The 15,639-nt window shown below is 53.4% G+C and overlaps 1 protein-coding gene across 9 annotated transcripts in view; it reads left to right on the top strand.

Moving 5' to 3' along the window:
- Positions 1-15,639, top strand: part of CDH22 (cadherin 22) — a 90,115-nt gene that overhangs the window by 57,399 nt on the left and 17,077 nt on the right. For all 9 annotated transcript variants that reach the window (XM_049817011.1, XM_049817010.1, XM_049817013.1 and 6 more), the window contains 4 exons: positions 55-222; positions 1,283-1,470; positions 2,306-2,559; positions 9,918-10,054. In XM_049817011.1, coding sequence (XP_049672968.1) covers positions 55-222; positions 1,283-1,470; positions 2,306-2,559; positions 9,918-10,054 — 747 coding nt within the window. The remainder of the gene's footprint in view (positions 1-54; positions 223-1,282; positions 1,471-2,305; positions 2,560-9,917; positions 10,055-15,639) is intronic.

Here is a 15,639-nt window from a genome sequence, read left to right as displayed (position 1 = left end):
CCTGTCTGTGACTCTGCGACCTGCCTGTGCTCACACTGTCCTGCTGGTTTCCAGGTGTGATCCGGACAGCCGTGGCTGACCTGGACCGTGAGACGCAGGACCGGTATGAGGTGGTGATCCGTGCAACAGACATGGCAGGACAGCTGGGTGGCCTGTCTGGATCCACGACAGTCACTATCGTAGTCACCGATGTCAATGACAACCCACCGCGCTTCCCTCAGAGTAAGTCCTGACAGCAGTGGGGGGTGAGCACTGGTCCTGGCCCCTTGTGGGTGCTGGGACAGACGGTCAGCTCCCAGCACAGCCTGGCACATGTCTGCAGGGTGAGCCACCCCGGCTGCTCATGCCGCTTGCAGGGCGGCAGCACCGAGGTACCATAGGATGCTCAGCTCCTTGCCTGGGTCTGAATGCATCCCTGCCTGGCAGGACGGAGGGGCAGCTGCCTTGGCTGAGCCTGCCCAGGGCCCCGGATGAGACCCCTGCTCCCAGTGCTGGTCCTGGGAGTGAGCAGGGGTGTGTGGTGGAGAGAGCAGAGCTGGCCCTTTCCTGACCCTCTCTGAGCAGTGCTGGGGGAGAAGGCAGCCTGGTCTGCTGTGCTGCTGTCTCCTGGGAGCTCGGGCAGGGACTCAGCTGTCTGCTGCTGGCCTGGCCCCTCCTGGCTGCTGTGTCAGAGCTTGGCATGCTCTGCCCCAACGTGAGGCACAGTGATACTGCCCACCTCACAGACAGCAGTCTTGTCACAGGACAGCTCTGTTTTCCAGGTCACTGCTAGTGGCCTGTGGCTCGTGCTTGTCTAATCTAAAACTCTCCACAAATGAGGAGGGTGGGCGATCGTGCTGTGAAGAGTGGGCTGTGCAGTCTCTGCAGTGCACACCAGCTGCAAAGACCAGCAGCGTGTGGCTGTCAGACCAGAAAAGGTGCTGCAGCTGGAGGAGGCTCAGGTCTTTAGCTGCATCTCTTAGAAGTCAGAAATGGTAAAGTTTGCAAAGAATCAGAGAACACTGATTGCAGTGTTACCGAAATCCATCAGGGCAGCGTCCATACAGAGGAATCGGACCAGCACCTTGAAACATCAGTGCTCCGCAATTATCTTCTCTCAGCCCTTGTTTTTGGCTGGGATGTGTGTTTCTCCTGGTAGGGCATTCTGGACTATAGACACTGGTAGAGTTTGGACAGCCCTCGTAGTCCAAGGGTGCCCCCAGGGAGGTATGCAACGGGCTGTATCAGGCTGGAGGGGGTTCAAAAGCAGAAGCAGTGACCCTGGTACCTTTTTCTCCTCCAGAGATGTATCAGTTCAGCATCGTTGAAACTGCCCCTGTGGGCACTGCCATCGGGAGGGTGAAGGCAGAGGACTCTGACGTCGGGGAGAATACGGACATGACATATCAGGTGAAGGATGAGGAAGGGGTGGAGATGTTCAAAGTCACCACGGACAGCAATACCCAAGAGGCTGTCATCACAGTACAGAAGGTGAGAGAGGAGGAAAGCTGGTGGGGTAGGGCGGGTACAGATCTCCTGGGTCCTTTCCTTTGGGGATTCCCTCTGCTGCATTTGAGTTAAAATAAATGCTCCTCTGAGCACTGCTCCAGCAGTAGCAGTTGCGTTTTTGTGCCTGCAGGTGCAGGGAGAGACCTGCCTCTGTTCTGCCTGGATGGCAAAATGCAGACTTGTGTCTGGGAGGAAAGGCTGAAAAGGAGCAGCAGCACAGTGTCTGCTGGAGCCTGCACAGGGTGGCTCCCTGGGTGGCAGGGAAGAAGCCAGCTGTGCCTAGGGCTATGGAGATGAGTGTTTACAGTTGTTATTAATAGCACCTGTTAGGGGAGAAATATGCCCACCTAATTCCCATACCTGTCCAACAGCACTTTGACTGTATCTGCTTTTGGTGGCAAAAATGATCAAGCAAGCACTTGGTGCAGGCAAGAAACAATGACTGTTCACCAAGGCCACGGCGTTTAGCTTGCGTCCCTTGTAGAAATAATAGCAGGGTGATTAATGATCAAAACCCACTCACTTGCAGCACACCGTGTGCTGTCTTCCCAGGGAATCCTGGCTGCCTGCACCCTGCACAGGCTGGATGCCCTGTTGGGGGCCCTGGGGGGAGCCGGCTGGAGGCCTCCTCTTCCTCCTGCCCCCCTCAGTGTGGGTGCTGCTGGCCGGAGGGCAGAGCACAAGCTCCCAGCCTACTCTGGAGGCACTGTCTGGGGAGCAGGTGGCTTTAGCGCTGCCCCTGATGTCTCCGGTGAAGGAAGGGGCAGCAGGGGGGTTCCTCAGGCTGGGTATGGCTAACCCTCTCCTGTTGTCCCAGCCTCTTGACTACGAGTCGAAAAAAGTGCACACTGTCGTGGTGGAGGCCCTCAACAAGTTTGTAGACCCACGGTTTGTGGACCTGGGCACCTTCCGGGACCAGACCATCGTGCGGGTCTCAGTGCTGGACGTCGATGAGCCCCCCGAGTTCCGTCCCCCCTCCAACCTGATGGAGGTCCAGGAAGACGCGGACGTTGGCTCTGTCGTGGGGGTGGTCACCGCCCTTGATCCGGACACAGCGAACCATCCTGTCCGGTAAAGCAGCTGCCTAAACCTCACATCATCTTTCTCACAGCGGTGGGCGTGGGGTCACCTGCGAGGGACACATGTGGCCCCGGGGGGGCTTGTGGCCGTGGCTGGGGCAGCGGAGAGGTGACAGCAGAGGAGGAGGAGGGGCAGTGCAGGCGAAGGTGACAAGTGCTGCACACGTGGCCGAGCGTGCGAGGGTGTCCGATGGGACAGGCAGCTGGCGGGTGAGTGGCAGCCTGTGCACAAGCAACTGGCAAGCAAGAGCAGCCATCTCACAGGTGACGGATACGTCACTGGCAAGCGGTGGGTCTGTGAGTGGCAAGGGAGTGTTGGGGAAGGTGGCTGGGTGGTGCCTGCACGTCCTTGGTGCTGACAATGAGGCATCCGCAATTGTGCCTGACGCAGGCCAGATGAGTGACCAGAAATGGCAGGAGGGCAGTGATGAAGGACAAGAAATGAGGTGAGGCTTAGGAGGTGCAGAGCCGCAGCTTGGCTCTGTGTGCGTGTGTGTGCATGTGTGCACAGGGATCAAAGATCAGAGGAGTTTATATTTGGGCAGGGGACATAATCCAGGCAGCAGCTTATCTGCACAGGACATTTCCCATTTCCATTTAATTTGTGGCTAAAGAGATTGTTACCTTGTTAAATTGTTATTACCTAAGGCACAAAGCAGCCTTCTGGCTCTGCCAACTGGCCTGAGTCACAAGCAGTTGGGTTGGAAAGCTGGTGTTCAGAAAACATCCTCAATGTGTGGAAAATTTCCTTGAAATGTGTGTTCTCATGCCAGGTGACGGCAGGGCTGCAGGCACCCTGTTGCATACCCGCTCGCTTCAGATGAGCAGCAGTGGCTTTGCATTTGAGAGCTCTATAGGGAGCCCATCCCAGACAGCGCTAAACTGGGATGCAGCAGGGACAGGGACGTGGGATGGAGGAGGATGTGGCCAGGGAGGGCTCGGTTACAGTACTGATCCCATTCGATGATGTCCCTGCTGGCTGCTTGGGGGGCTGAGCTCCAGCGCTGTGCAGCCATGGGGAACGCACTGGTTCACGGTGGGGTGAGGGTATCTCCTGATCTTCGTGGAAATGAAGATTGAGATGTTTAGAAAGCTCAGAAAAGAATTTACACATGGAAAGCTGCCATCTGCAGATGCCTGGCAGCTAGCAGAGACTACTATGTCACAAAGCTGGATGCTGGAAGTTGTCTTTGGGGCGAATGTGAATGAAATCAGACTTGGCATGCCAGGAACTACGTATGTGAGTGTTGCACCGCTTGCAGTAGTTGGTGCTGTCTGTTGGCCATGTTCTCAAAGTAACTCTGCTCACCTTGTCATGTGGCTACCCTCTCCATTCAGGCTACATGTCTGATATCTATCTTTGTGGCCCACCCCAAGCATGTGGCTGTTAGCTTGCACTCTTCAGATGTGTGCAGTCTTTCTAAACACCTGTGTGTGTGTACATGTGTGCATCTGCTTTTTCACTTGACTGTTTCTAGCAGTGCTGCAGAACATAGATCTTATTTTCTGATCTGTAATTGTAGGAAAAGGACCTTGGGGACAGAACTATTCTTATTCTCATTTTTTCTTGTTCTTTCTGCTGCTTCCCTGTGGAGCTTGTTGCATTGTTTGCAGACAGAACAAAAGAAAGCAGTGGAGGGAGGCTTTCTACTGCTGTGCAGAAGGTGATGGGGACCTCAAGCAGAGAGAGGCAGATTCAAGTACTCTGCAGGAGCAAGAGGGTTAGAGGCTGAACTTTGCTATATGAGTGTCTCTCTTATAGCGAGCTTAGTGCCAGACAAGGCAATGCCTCGTGCACAGGCACGAGGGCCCAGCCAACAGGACTCCCAGGCATCTGCTGCAGCTTGGGAATTGCAACGTGTTTTCCCTTGTCAGGCTTGATGCATTCAAATATGTGTCCTCCCTCCAGCTATCCCCAGGCAGGTAGCTCATCCTGCGTCCCCCATGCTCCCTTGTGGCATTTGGTCTCTATCGGTCCATCTCTTACTCCCCTCTGTTCTTGCAGTGCCTGCTGTCATGAGCAGTGGCAGCTCCATACCCTTGTGACGCTCCCTTGGCACTTGTCTGAGGAGTGTGAGTGGGTGAGCCTTCCCTGCCATTTTAACATGTACCAAGTGGAGATGCAGGTTTATATTGGTCACGCCAATGTGGCACCAGTGCAGGCGGAAGGTGCTGTTGGATCTCTCCTGCTTTCCTGTCCTCTGGGTAGCCAGGTAATTTAATAAAGTACTTCGCCACATAGGTAGCTGTTCACAGCTTCAAAGTGGTGCACAAACATTAACGCAAGCATCCTGCAGCACCCTGCCGGGATGTGACACTAACCCATCAGCAGGAGACAGCAGTAAGTCACCTCACATTTCAAGTGAGCTACTCCAAAGTACAGTCACAAGAAGCCAGCACTTGTACTTCACCTCTGATACATTAGAGAGCAACTGGTCCTGACAGCATGACCAGTATTTGATCCTCAGCTCCTTGAAGTCGGTATGAACCCTTTCAAGTCGCTGCAGTTCAGTGGATCCCTTTAACTTCCTGATTCTCGTCTGCCAGAGGTGGGAGCAAAGACATGCCTGTGTTTCTGCAGTGGCTGCTGTCTCCTGGACTCTGGTCTGTGTGTTGGCTCTGCCCTGTAAATAGGGGAGAGCCACAGCCTTCTATCATGACAAGATGCACTCTCCCCTTGAGGCAGGAAAGAACAAGGATTGCCAGAGACAGCAGAGCCAAAATCGGCTCTGTCAGCGTTTCCAGGTCCTGCTGACACCAGGCTGCCAGTAACGAGGTTTGGGAAGTATTTTTAGCCAAATGGGAAAGGAGGTGCCCTTGGCTCTTTGTTTTCATCCCCAGGCCAGCACAAACAGGGCTGTGGGGCTCCTGCTGCACCATACAGCCTAAAGCAGGGTCGCAAGTGACCTGTTAAGAAGACACGAGGGTTGAAGGGGCATCCAGCTCCCCTGTTGTTGGGAGGTATCCCTGAGGCACTGCTCACTGCCCCTCTCCCAGCTGCATATGGATGTAGAGCCCCTGGCAGCCGCTTGCCTGGGTGGGAGGAAAGCTGGGACTTAGGGTGCCTGAAGAGCACCCCATCTCTCTGGGTGAGCAACCCCAGCTTATGGCTGCTCAGAGAGGGACACCCTCCCTCTGGTGCCGATGCTGTGAAGCAGGGAGTTGTACTGAAGTTCAGCATGGCAGAGGAGCTGCATGCATTCTCAGGGCGGCAGGGGGAAACACAAAAACCCACCATGGTACAGGCAGTAAATACCTTTCTAAAGGGCTGGTGCTTTTTATTTTATTGCATCCTTGTTTGTTGCCTAACAAAACCTGGAACCACTCTTTTTCAGAAAGAATTTCATTTCCAGTTGGCTTTTTGGCTTTAGCTGTACATTTCCTGGGCGTAGTGCAATTTTTCTCCGCTAAGCTGTTGTGTGAGGTAATACAGTGATAGACTGTCTGTGTATGTGAGGCTGTTTGTATGGGAGCCTTTTGTTTTTCTCTCTGCAGTGGGAGCCTGTGCTCTGGTTGTGTGCATTCCAGGCTTTATCAGCACTGGGAAGATGTTGCTTGGGATTTAAGGTTCTCAGAGATATTCTTGTTTGGCATTCGCCAAATCTGGAGACACGTGTTGGACATGGGCATTTTATAGACTCCAACAGCACAGCAAGAGCTACAACCTGCTTCAACACAAAAGAGAGAGGAGGAAAAAACAAACACAACAAAAAGCTTTTCACACAGTGTTTGAAAAGCTCCCTATTAACAAAACACATGGCATAAAATGTGCTCCTTGTTGCATTCAGGGGGAGAAGTGAAACAAACTGCTTGAGAAATGCATTCACAAGAAAGATGAGCACCAAGAAAGCTGTCTAAATTAAACAGTCACTTGTAACATCCAAACCAACAGGCAGTGCCAGCAGAAAGAGAGGAAAATGGATTACAAGGTCCGCATCCCAATCAGAGCTGGGGACTGCAGCTCCAGATATGGAGCGCCAGCCAGCTTTAGGAGGAATGAGCATATGCTCTATCTCTGAGTGCCTGGAGGACCCAGGGATTAACTGCTACCTCTTCCCAGGTGAAAAGCACCGTTTGACTTCAGTGGGACATACGAATATGAAGCTGGACTACTAGAGGTGGAGAGGCTTGTGATGGTCAGCACAGACTTTGGTTGGTAAAGATTGTGTTGCACAAAATTATGTAAGCTGAGCGCAGTGGATAGCTTCTCGTTCTAGCTGCTCTAGCACAGGGTTAGCCATAAGCTCTTGGAAGGGGAGGTCTGTTGCGGTGTAGACAGTGTGGAGCAGGTTGATCCGCAGCTCTGAGCGGGTTATGGCTGTGGCTTTGTGGGGACAGATGGACATCCCTGTGCCCACTCAGTCCCCAGCTCCAATACCAGCCTAGTGCTCCAGAGCCTCCACAGCACTCTGAGCAGATGGAGAGCTACAGACCCACCTGGACTGGCCACCTCCAAAATTGCAGTCCGTAGAAGAAAACTTTCGTGGCAAAAGCAGGCAATGCTTAGAGCTCTGTCGTCTTCCCCTGGCACAGTGTTGGGAAGGTGGTGGCTCTGTAGCAGTGGTGACAACGGGATCAGATTTCTGGTTTGGTTTGTGTCCTGCCATAGGGTATGGGCAGTCAGTCCTCAGCAGACAATTCGGAAGTGACAGAAGACAACCTCAGCAGCGAAACAATTAGAAGCATAAGAAAAGGTTACCAGTGGCATGACACAGAGCACTCCCTACCAGCCTCCTGCCCTCTGGCCATGCAGGCAGCCGGTGTCAGATGTTTCCAGGCTCAGTGATGTCTCCCATCGCTAACTGGGTTTTTCTATGTAGCTATTTTTTGCGGACATCTCTGTTTACGCAGCAATGACATGAGTGTGAACAAAACAGGCATGTGCTTACGTGAGAAACGGGGAAGGCATATGGAGAGTGAAGTACCATCTTGAACTCTAACAGTATTAAAAAGCGGAATGGAAGACAGGATGTGTTCGAGGTCAGGTGATGTGGCATAACAATGGAAACCGTTATGCAAATGCATCAATTATGCTATTGGAAAGATATAAGGTGTCGTCGTCCTGGTTTCTGTTCCGCCTTCCAGCAGTACATTGGTCTGATGTGTACAAGTCAGAGCGGCCAGACCTCTCCTTTCCCTTTGCAGTGAGTGAGCACAGAGTGGATGAGAGGCTGCAGTACATGCCAAGACAGTGTCACTGTCCCTTCTGGAGCTGGCTACGTGCCTGTAGAGGCTCTGTTTCCAGCTGGGAGTTAGGGCAGAAAATGCAGGTTGGCTAGGAAGTCCCTGGCAGTTGGTTCAGAGATGCCTAGGCTTGTACTCGGCTTTGTGTGGCAGATCCCCATCACCTCTAGATGCAAGGAGCGGGGAGGAAGCCAGCCATATAGGTGCAGAATATGCTAGATCATGCATGTGTGCGGCTGCAATATAGATAGTGATTTTTGAACGTTTTTTCATTAACTACAGGCAAGTGCTGTTGTATTTTTTTTCTCTCATCCCCCTGTCTGTCTGAAAGGGAGAGAGCTAAGGAATGTAATTTGGTACTGTATAACACTTTAAATGGCATAGAAATGCCTTCGTGCCTCCATCAGAGCGAGCGAGCTGCTGGGCTGTGTGGATAGGTGCCCCTCAGGAGGCACTCTGGTCTGCAGCTGGTTCCCCCACCCCAGGGCATGGGTCAGAAAGGCATGGAGGCCACTGATTCCTCTGTGCAGAGTGGTCGTCTGCATGCAGAAGGAGAGCTGGTGTTCCTCGGCTGTGAGCTATGTGGCTGTTAGACCCACAGACCACGGCTGGACTGTGCCAGGCGAGATGCAAGCACTTGGGAAAGCCGCCCTGCAGTGTGCAGAGCGCCTACACCATCCTGAACGTGCTTCTAGCCTAGAGCCGCTCCTGCTCTGCTCCTCTTATGTGACGTGGCCTCTCAGTACTGTCCTGTCTCGTCAGCTTTCCAGCTTGCTTTGTCCCTACATTTATCTTCCTTCTGTTGTTGGACATGTGACTGAAGGCTTTAATTTATTCACAGCCCTCCTTTTGGTAATTTATCTTTTGTACTCTTTGCTGTCTTGTATTATTTAATTCTGTAAAGCACTCTGGGATGCAGCGTGTATGAAAGATGCTGTACACAATAACATTATGCTATATTGTTTGTGATTTGTAGGCCTTCTGGATTTTTAATTCTGATTGCAGTGTGGTGTTTGTTATTTGTGTTACGGCTGTGCTCAAGGGCCTCAGCTGGATTGGGCTTCCCTTCCAGTCCCTTCCTCAAGCGACACACATCTAATTGTGCCCTGATTTAGCATTAGCTTGCTTTATTCCACGTGTGAGGTGTGTAATGGTTGGAAATGCAGGACGTGCCACTGGGACTGATTGCGTGGGCTGTGGTGTCACGGCTAAGGCACAGGACTAAACCCAGGTGTCTGACTCTTGTTGTGAGCTGTGGGTTGCCCTTTGGGAAGAGCTGGGAGTCAATGCTTTCCAGAGGGGACACAGGGAGCGGGTGGGCTGTTGATGGGGTGCCCAGGGAGGGGGCTGTTTGAGGCAGCACTGGAACAGCTGAAGGAGAAGAATGAGAGCTGCATGTGAAGGGTCTCTGCTGAGCAGCTGGAGCCAGCTGGAGGTTGAGGAGCTCTTCAGCCTGCTCCTGTGAAACTGGGAAGCCCAAACTAGGGCAAATCTCAAGGCTGCTGGGGTTGATGTGCTGTGTTGATTGTGGGGATGCTGGCCATTGCCCACTTCTCTGCTGCCAGGCTTCTTGCTTCAGTTGCACAGGTTCAGTCTGGATTCGGAGGAGACCTTGCCTTTTGTAACTGCTGTAGCTGCAGTTCAGGTTCTCTGCAGGTCTGGCTCGGAGCCTGCCTGTGTGCTGCTGTGCTGTCCTCCAGGTCTCTCACTTGGGCGGGTGCTGTGACAGGATCAGGAGAGAGGGTGGTAGGTAAAGTGGGCTCCTCGAGAAGGGGTGCCTTCCTTCGGTTTGGGTTGGTGTTTTTCCTGAACATTTAGCTCAGAAGCTTCCCAGAGTCACGAGCGTAGTTATAGCCCATGATATCTATATCGCTCTATCCTGAGCATAAGGTTCCCATCAGAGCAGGTTTCTCCCCTTGTCCACAGTCTGTGCTTAGTTCCACTTTATGCACTGAAAGCCACACTTTAATTTTACTTGAGGGCTCTGGGCTTGCAGCCTGGTAGAAACATGGCCTTCGTGTACCATGCTGCAGCAAAGCAGCAAAGGAAAAGTGAGAGTCATGATATAGGGCCTGTTGCATTAGATCCCTATACTCCTGGGGCTGATGGTGAGGTTGGGCTTGGCACATCCAACTGTTCACAGTTTCCCCTTTTGCCTGATCTCAGGTACGCCATCGACCGCAGCACAGATGCAGAGAGGATCTTTGACATCGATGCCAACACAGGTGCCATTGTGACAGGAAAGGTCCTGGACCGGGAGACGGCAGGGTGGCACAACATCACCGTCCTGGCGATGGAAGCAGGTGAGATGGAGGAGTGCTGTGTGGAGCAGTCTGTGCTGGACTGGAGTGGGGGAGAGGGGGAAATATGGGTTGCGTTCACTGCAGAGGTGACCAAGGTGCAAGTGTTGATTAAGACTGAAGTGGAAAAAAAAAATAAAAATGCAGCAGCACTAAGTCTGACATCTCCCTAGACAACCTAAAAATACTCTTCCTGACTTGAGCATTAATAAGGGAACATGGTCGAACAGTATATTTGATGAACGCTAATCAAATTTGCGTTATCTATGCGCCAGCTCTGCCAGTCATCCCTGTGCAGCTCGCTCCCTGCATTCACACCTGCTGAGCAGTTCTGAGGGCTCCCGGGGGTCTGTGTTCACATCACCTGCAGCCGCCCCCCGTTCAGCCACGTGCTGTGGGTTGATGCCCCATCAACTGGAGCCCTGTGGCACAGATGGTTGCCAGCACTCGCTTCTGCTGGGGGCTCATGGTGGCTGGGATTTGCAGGCTGTACCTGCACACTGGGTTTGTGGCTCTGGATGCCTTTCCTCCTTGGTCTCCCTGCCCTTGGTGTAGCTGCAGGCTTGGCAAGGCACAACAAGGAGTGGATGGGAGGTCCTGGCACTGCAGCAGTGGGAAGGGACTGTGGGGGCAGAGTGTCCCTGAGCCCCCGTCCTGGGGACAGAGAGCAGCGGCGCTGCCAGGTTTGATACCACCAGGCTGCTTCGGCTCTGGCCACAGTGCTTGGCTTCACCCTGCGGCCCACCAGGAAAAGTCTTGGGCAGAGGGTGAGGTTGAAGCTCTTTTGTCCTCTTCTGAAATTAGCTCCTTTCTGACCCTCCCATGAGAGCCCTGGTGATGGTCTCTTCCTTCCCTTATAGCTGTGCTATCCTTTAGCCTGTATTTACAGTAACTGCCAAATCTGCTCACACCCAGTTGGGAGAGCTGGGAGGGAACAGCTTAGTGGCTCTGCAGGTTTTGTTATTTTATCTTCCCTCCACGTGATGGGGGTGGCGGAGCCTGGCATGGATGCTTCCAGCAGAAGTTCTGTTTGTCTTTTCATCTCCAGTTAAGAAAGAAAAGAACAAGCCTGGGTCCTGCTGCTCAAAGAAGCTCTGAATAAACTCCTCTTGGATGAAAAGAAAATAATAGCAGCAAAGAGCAGGCTTTGCTTCCCCGCAGGTGCTCCGCTGTGGGTAGGAAGCTGCCCTGGGCATCCTGCTGCCCTCCGTCATGTTTGCACGGTGCCGTGGGTCATGGGCTCTGCAGGTCCTGTGTGTGATGGTGTATCTGGCGCTGTGGGCCCCAGGGAGTGCTCTGTGTTCTGCCCTTTTTCTGAGCCTGAACATGGAGAAGAGGCTTCAATCCCAGGCACCGTGCTGGGAAGCAGAAAGGCATTGCCATATTCTTCAGAGTTTTCCACATTTTGGATGCACAAGTCACCAGGGCAGCCTGGGACCTGCCATGCTCTGCCACCCCACAGCAGCTGGTACCAGGGAGCTGCTTTGGCTGCAAAGCACCTTCTGACATCTGCAGACATGTGCCAAGACCCATCTGTCTGTGGGCAGGAGCCTTCCCCAGGCTTCCCTCCGAAAGACTCCTCAGGAGTTCTGTGTCTTGTTTCTTTGCTTGTTCTTGAGCAGGAAGATGCTGTTCATATTCAAGGACCTGGGTTGGAGCCTGACTTGGAGCCCAGAGATCGATTCCTGCTGCAGGACCACCCTGCTGTGACGGCAGCCATCCGCTCTGGCCAGGCAAGGGTGCAGGACCTGCTGCCCCAGGAGAGGAGGGGGCAGCGGCCCTGGTCAGACCCCCATTGTCCTGGGGGGATGTCTCTGGCTCCGCTGGGGGGTTCCAAGCCCATCTCTGCACTGATGCTTTGTGCCTGCTGGCTGGGGTGACCTCTGCGCTGTCTGGCTGCAGTGCTGTCGTGAGCCCTGCCCGGTGTCAGGCAGCGATGGGCAGGCGTGCCAGCACTGCCCGGCTGCACCGGAGGGACGGTAGCCCACTGCAGAGCCATGGCATATCTGGGGGACTCCACGGGGAGGGTCTGCCTGTGGTCGCCAAGGAGGAGGGGACCACAGCATTGCAGCACAACTTGGCATCCAGAGAAAACGTGAGGTGACAAGAATCAGAAGGAAAATATTTACACGCAGCGGCTAGGATTTCAGAACAAGTCAGTAAATGCTGTGGCTCCCCTCCGGCGGGGAAGCCTGTCAGGCTGGACCGCTTCAAAAGCTGGGGAGAGTCTTCAGCGCTCTGACTTCTCCCGTGGTGAGCTCTGACTCATCCGTTTTAACTGCCCAGACATTCCTCCCAGTGACATTATCCTTAACGTTTTGTAATCATGAAATATTAATGACTGATATTGAATTTAAAGTACAATTTATGTCTGAATCCTCTGGCGGAAAGGGCAGTTGTAAAGGTACAGCCTTCCAAGTGATAGAGGGGTTTTGGAGCGGGGCTGTGCAGCAGCTGTCAGGCCGTGTCCGGCGCAGCAGGATCAGCCACGGCAGCGTCAGTGCAGAGCACGAGGCGGCTGGGAGCCTCCATGCTGGCGTTGGCGCATCCAGTGTGGCAGTTCCCAGCACGCGGGTGTCTGGGGCCGGGGAGAGCTGGCAGGGCTCCACGGTGTTCGCTGCGGGCATGCAGGTTGCAGCTGGCTGCCGCAGGGTCTGCTGCACAGCTGGGTTGGATGTTATCAACTCCAGTGGAGGCAAGCGGTAAAATAGTCTTCCTCTTTCCTCGGTGAGATGTAAACTTTGCAGAAGGAATGGAGTGAGCCCACCAGGCATCTTACTGCTTGGGCTCGTGCCTGGTGCCCCAGCTCGTCAGGGCTGGTGGGAAGCCATGCCCACTCGATTCCTGCGGTGCACGGGCACGTGGCCTGGAGCACACTGCACCAAGGTCTTGCCTCCCTGCAGCCTCCTCGAGCTGCCCTCCCTGCCTGCTGGCAGGACTGTCCTGAGAAGGGTTTAACAAGCTGGCAGCTGATGGAAAGCTCGCCCGCTGACAGCTCCCGCAGGCAGCCTGTCTGTGAGGTTCGAGCAGCCCCATACAAGAGTTGTCCTCCCAGCTTTGAGAGCCCTCTCTGGGACCTGGTGCTGCTGCAGCAGAGACGGTGTCCAGGGGTGCGCGCCCCACCTGCGGATAACCAAAGAGAGCGTGTTCCTGTTGAGGAGCAGTCAGAAAAGCTGCAGAAGGTGCCTGGCTGCGTCTGTGAGGTTGGCTGGGCTGCCTGCTGCTGGCGGGAGCAGAGGAGGGGCAGGTCTCCCCCCGCGGAACAGGCGCTCCCCAGCATGAGCTGCCTCGGCCGGCTGGTGGCCAGCAGAATATTTGGCCTTGCAATGTGGCAGCCAGCAGGAAGCACGGGGGCTGTTCAGTAAATCTGGCCTGGGACCAGGCCAAGCGTTTCCAGAGATAAATCTTCATCTTGCTCGCAAGCTGTTTACCTTCCTTGGGCTAATATTAGTGATTCTCTTCCTGCTTTCCTCTTTGCTCATGTAAAATGATGAGGCCTTGACTGCTGTGTCCACTGCTGGTAATTGAGATGATAAATCTTCCTGCTGGAGACTGGCTTTAATCAGAGCATTGTGTTTGGATGCGATTTAATGACTCTCATGCTGCTGAGTTTGGGCAGGACTCAGGAGAGGTGAGAGCCATTTATATGTTACTTGGCTTTAACTGCTGCTTCCGCTTTGCTTCCCCTCAGCTGGGAGCCACGTTTTCAGCTCCAGCCTCTGATGTAGCCGCCTGTGTCCGACAAGCCATACCCCTGGCATGCCCCTGCTTTGTCCTTGCCATCAGCACTCTGCTTTGCAGTCAGGCAGCTGCACCAACATCTACAAAACCACCCTGTGCTTCACAGCTGTGGCATGAGTGCTGGAAAGCAGAGTAGCCCATCCCGGTCTTCTATTCTGCATTTTGTTCTCCTAATTTGCTGAGATAGGGAGGAATAAATTCCATGTCTGCCTCTTCTGGCTTCCCAACTAATGTAAGAATTTTGAATTCAGTAGTGTATCAATTTGGTATTGACGCAGAAGAGTGGGTCATACGCTGTGCCCAACAGCATCCGTGAGCTGTGTTTCCCCAGGTGCTGCAGCCACGAACAGCAGCCCACGGTCCTCTGGGCTTTCCTCAGACTGTGCTTCAGACCCCAGGAAAGCTCCAGAGTGCCTTTCTGCGTGTGCTATCGCTACATGGCTATGTGTGCAGGCAGGAGTGCAAATAGTACGTGTGCTTCAGCAATGGTTGGCTTTGGAGCTTCACAGTAGAGGTTTGGGTGTAAAAATGCGAAGTGCTTTATTGTGAGTTTGTGTGAGGGTCTGGAGGAATAAGGACTGGCTCCCAGTGCAGCAGTAACCACTGATCCCCTCCTTTCCTGCCATGGCAAGGTGGCTGAGCCTCTCGGCAATCCCTTCCCACCACTGTGAGCTTCTGCTGCAAAGCTTCCAGCGTTTGAGAGCCATTGCCCAGAGCTGCTCAGCGTCAGTCCTGCAGGCAGTTGGCTGACTGGAACCTGGGGAGAGGGCAAATTGTTGGTGTTTTGCATCTGAATGTTTAAGGCAAGAATATTGTCCTGTTCAGATTACTTTCATGATTAATTAAATTAAGAAAAAATACTTTGGGATGTGGCTGGAGGTTCAGCCGGAGCATTTGAGTCTCTGCCTCAGTGTTGCCACGCAGCAGGGCTGTGGCTTTCTCCTGCTCCAAAGCCAGGGTGCTGCCTGCTGAGTGGCATGTCGGCACGGGGGTCCGGGCAGCGCCTGCTGCTCATCCCGAGCTGTGCTGTTTGGAGCATTGAGGAAAGTGCAGATGCTGCATCATGGAAGCGATGGGCAGAACTCTGTCCCCCACCCCCTGGCAGGCTCCAGCAGCTCTGAAATAATTCAGCCCATGTTGGCAAAGGCAGCTGCCAGTCATCAGCCTGGAGCTCCTGTACTGCACTGCTGTGTTTCCAGCATCTCCCCCTTGTTCTGTGTATTTTCCATGTCTCTTTCCTCAGTCTTTTCAGATTAATAGCATTCCAACTCCTGAAGGAAATGCAGAAAAATGGCATGTTTAATTTTAATTTAGGAAAGCGTTTAGGTAGCAGCCTAGTTTCCTCGCTGCTGTCAATCAGGTTTTCTCAAGGCTGACATCAATTAGTTTAAAAATATTGAATGTAATTTTGCCTGACACAACATATTGCAGCCACTGCAAAATATAATTTATTTTAGAAGAAGAAATAATTAAACTAATTTGCATGTCAGTCAGCTGAGCTGGAATACCAAGGAGAGACGCAGCAATGGAAGATGACTTTTTTTCCTCTCCAGTCGCGCTCAGCCTGGCACGTGCAACCCCCTGCCCTGTCCACTGGCCAGGTGCTGCTTGGCAGAGCCCTTCAAGGGCACGTTCCTGTACCTTCCTGCAGCCCTCATCCACCCAGTCTGCTGTTCTTCCTAGCAGTGGTACATGCCTGCTGAGCATTTGCTTCTGTGTGCCGGAGCGTGTGTAGTGGTGCGTGTATGCATTTTTCTGCATGTAGGGGAAGCACAGGTCAGAGCTTTTGGCCTTGCAGATGTGAAGTCTGCATTAGTTAGGCGCATCATGCCTTTCATCATAGATAT

Source organism: Accipiter gentilis, chromosome 14 (genome assembly GCF_929443795.1).
Source record: "Accipiter gentilis chromosome 14, bAccGen1.1, whole genome shotgun sequence".
Taxonomy (NCBI): Eukaryota; Metazoa; Chordata; class Aves; order Accipitriformes; family Accipitridae; genus Astur; species Astur gentilis.
The sequence above is the reverse complement of the archived record's forward strand: the minus strand, read 5'-3'. Positions and strand labels throughout refer to the sequence as shown.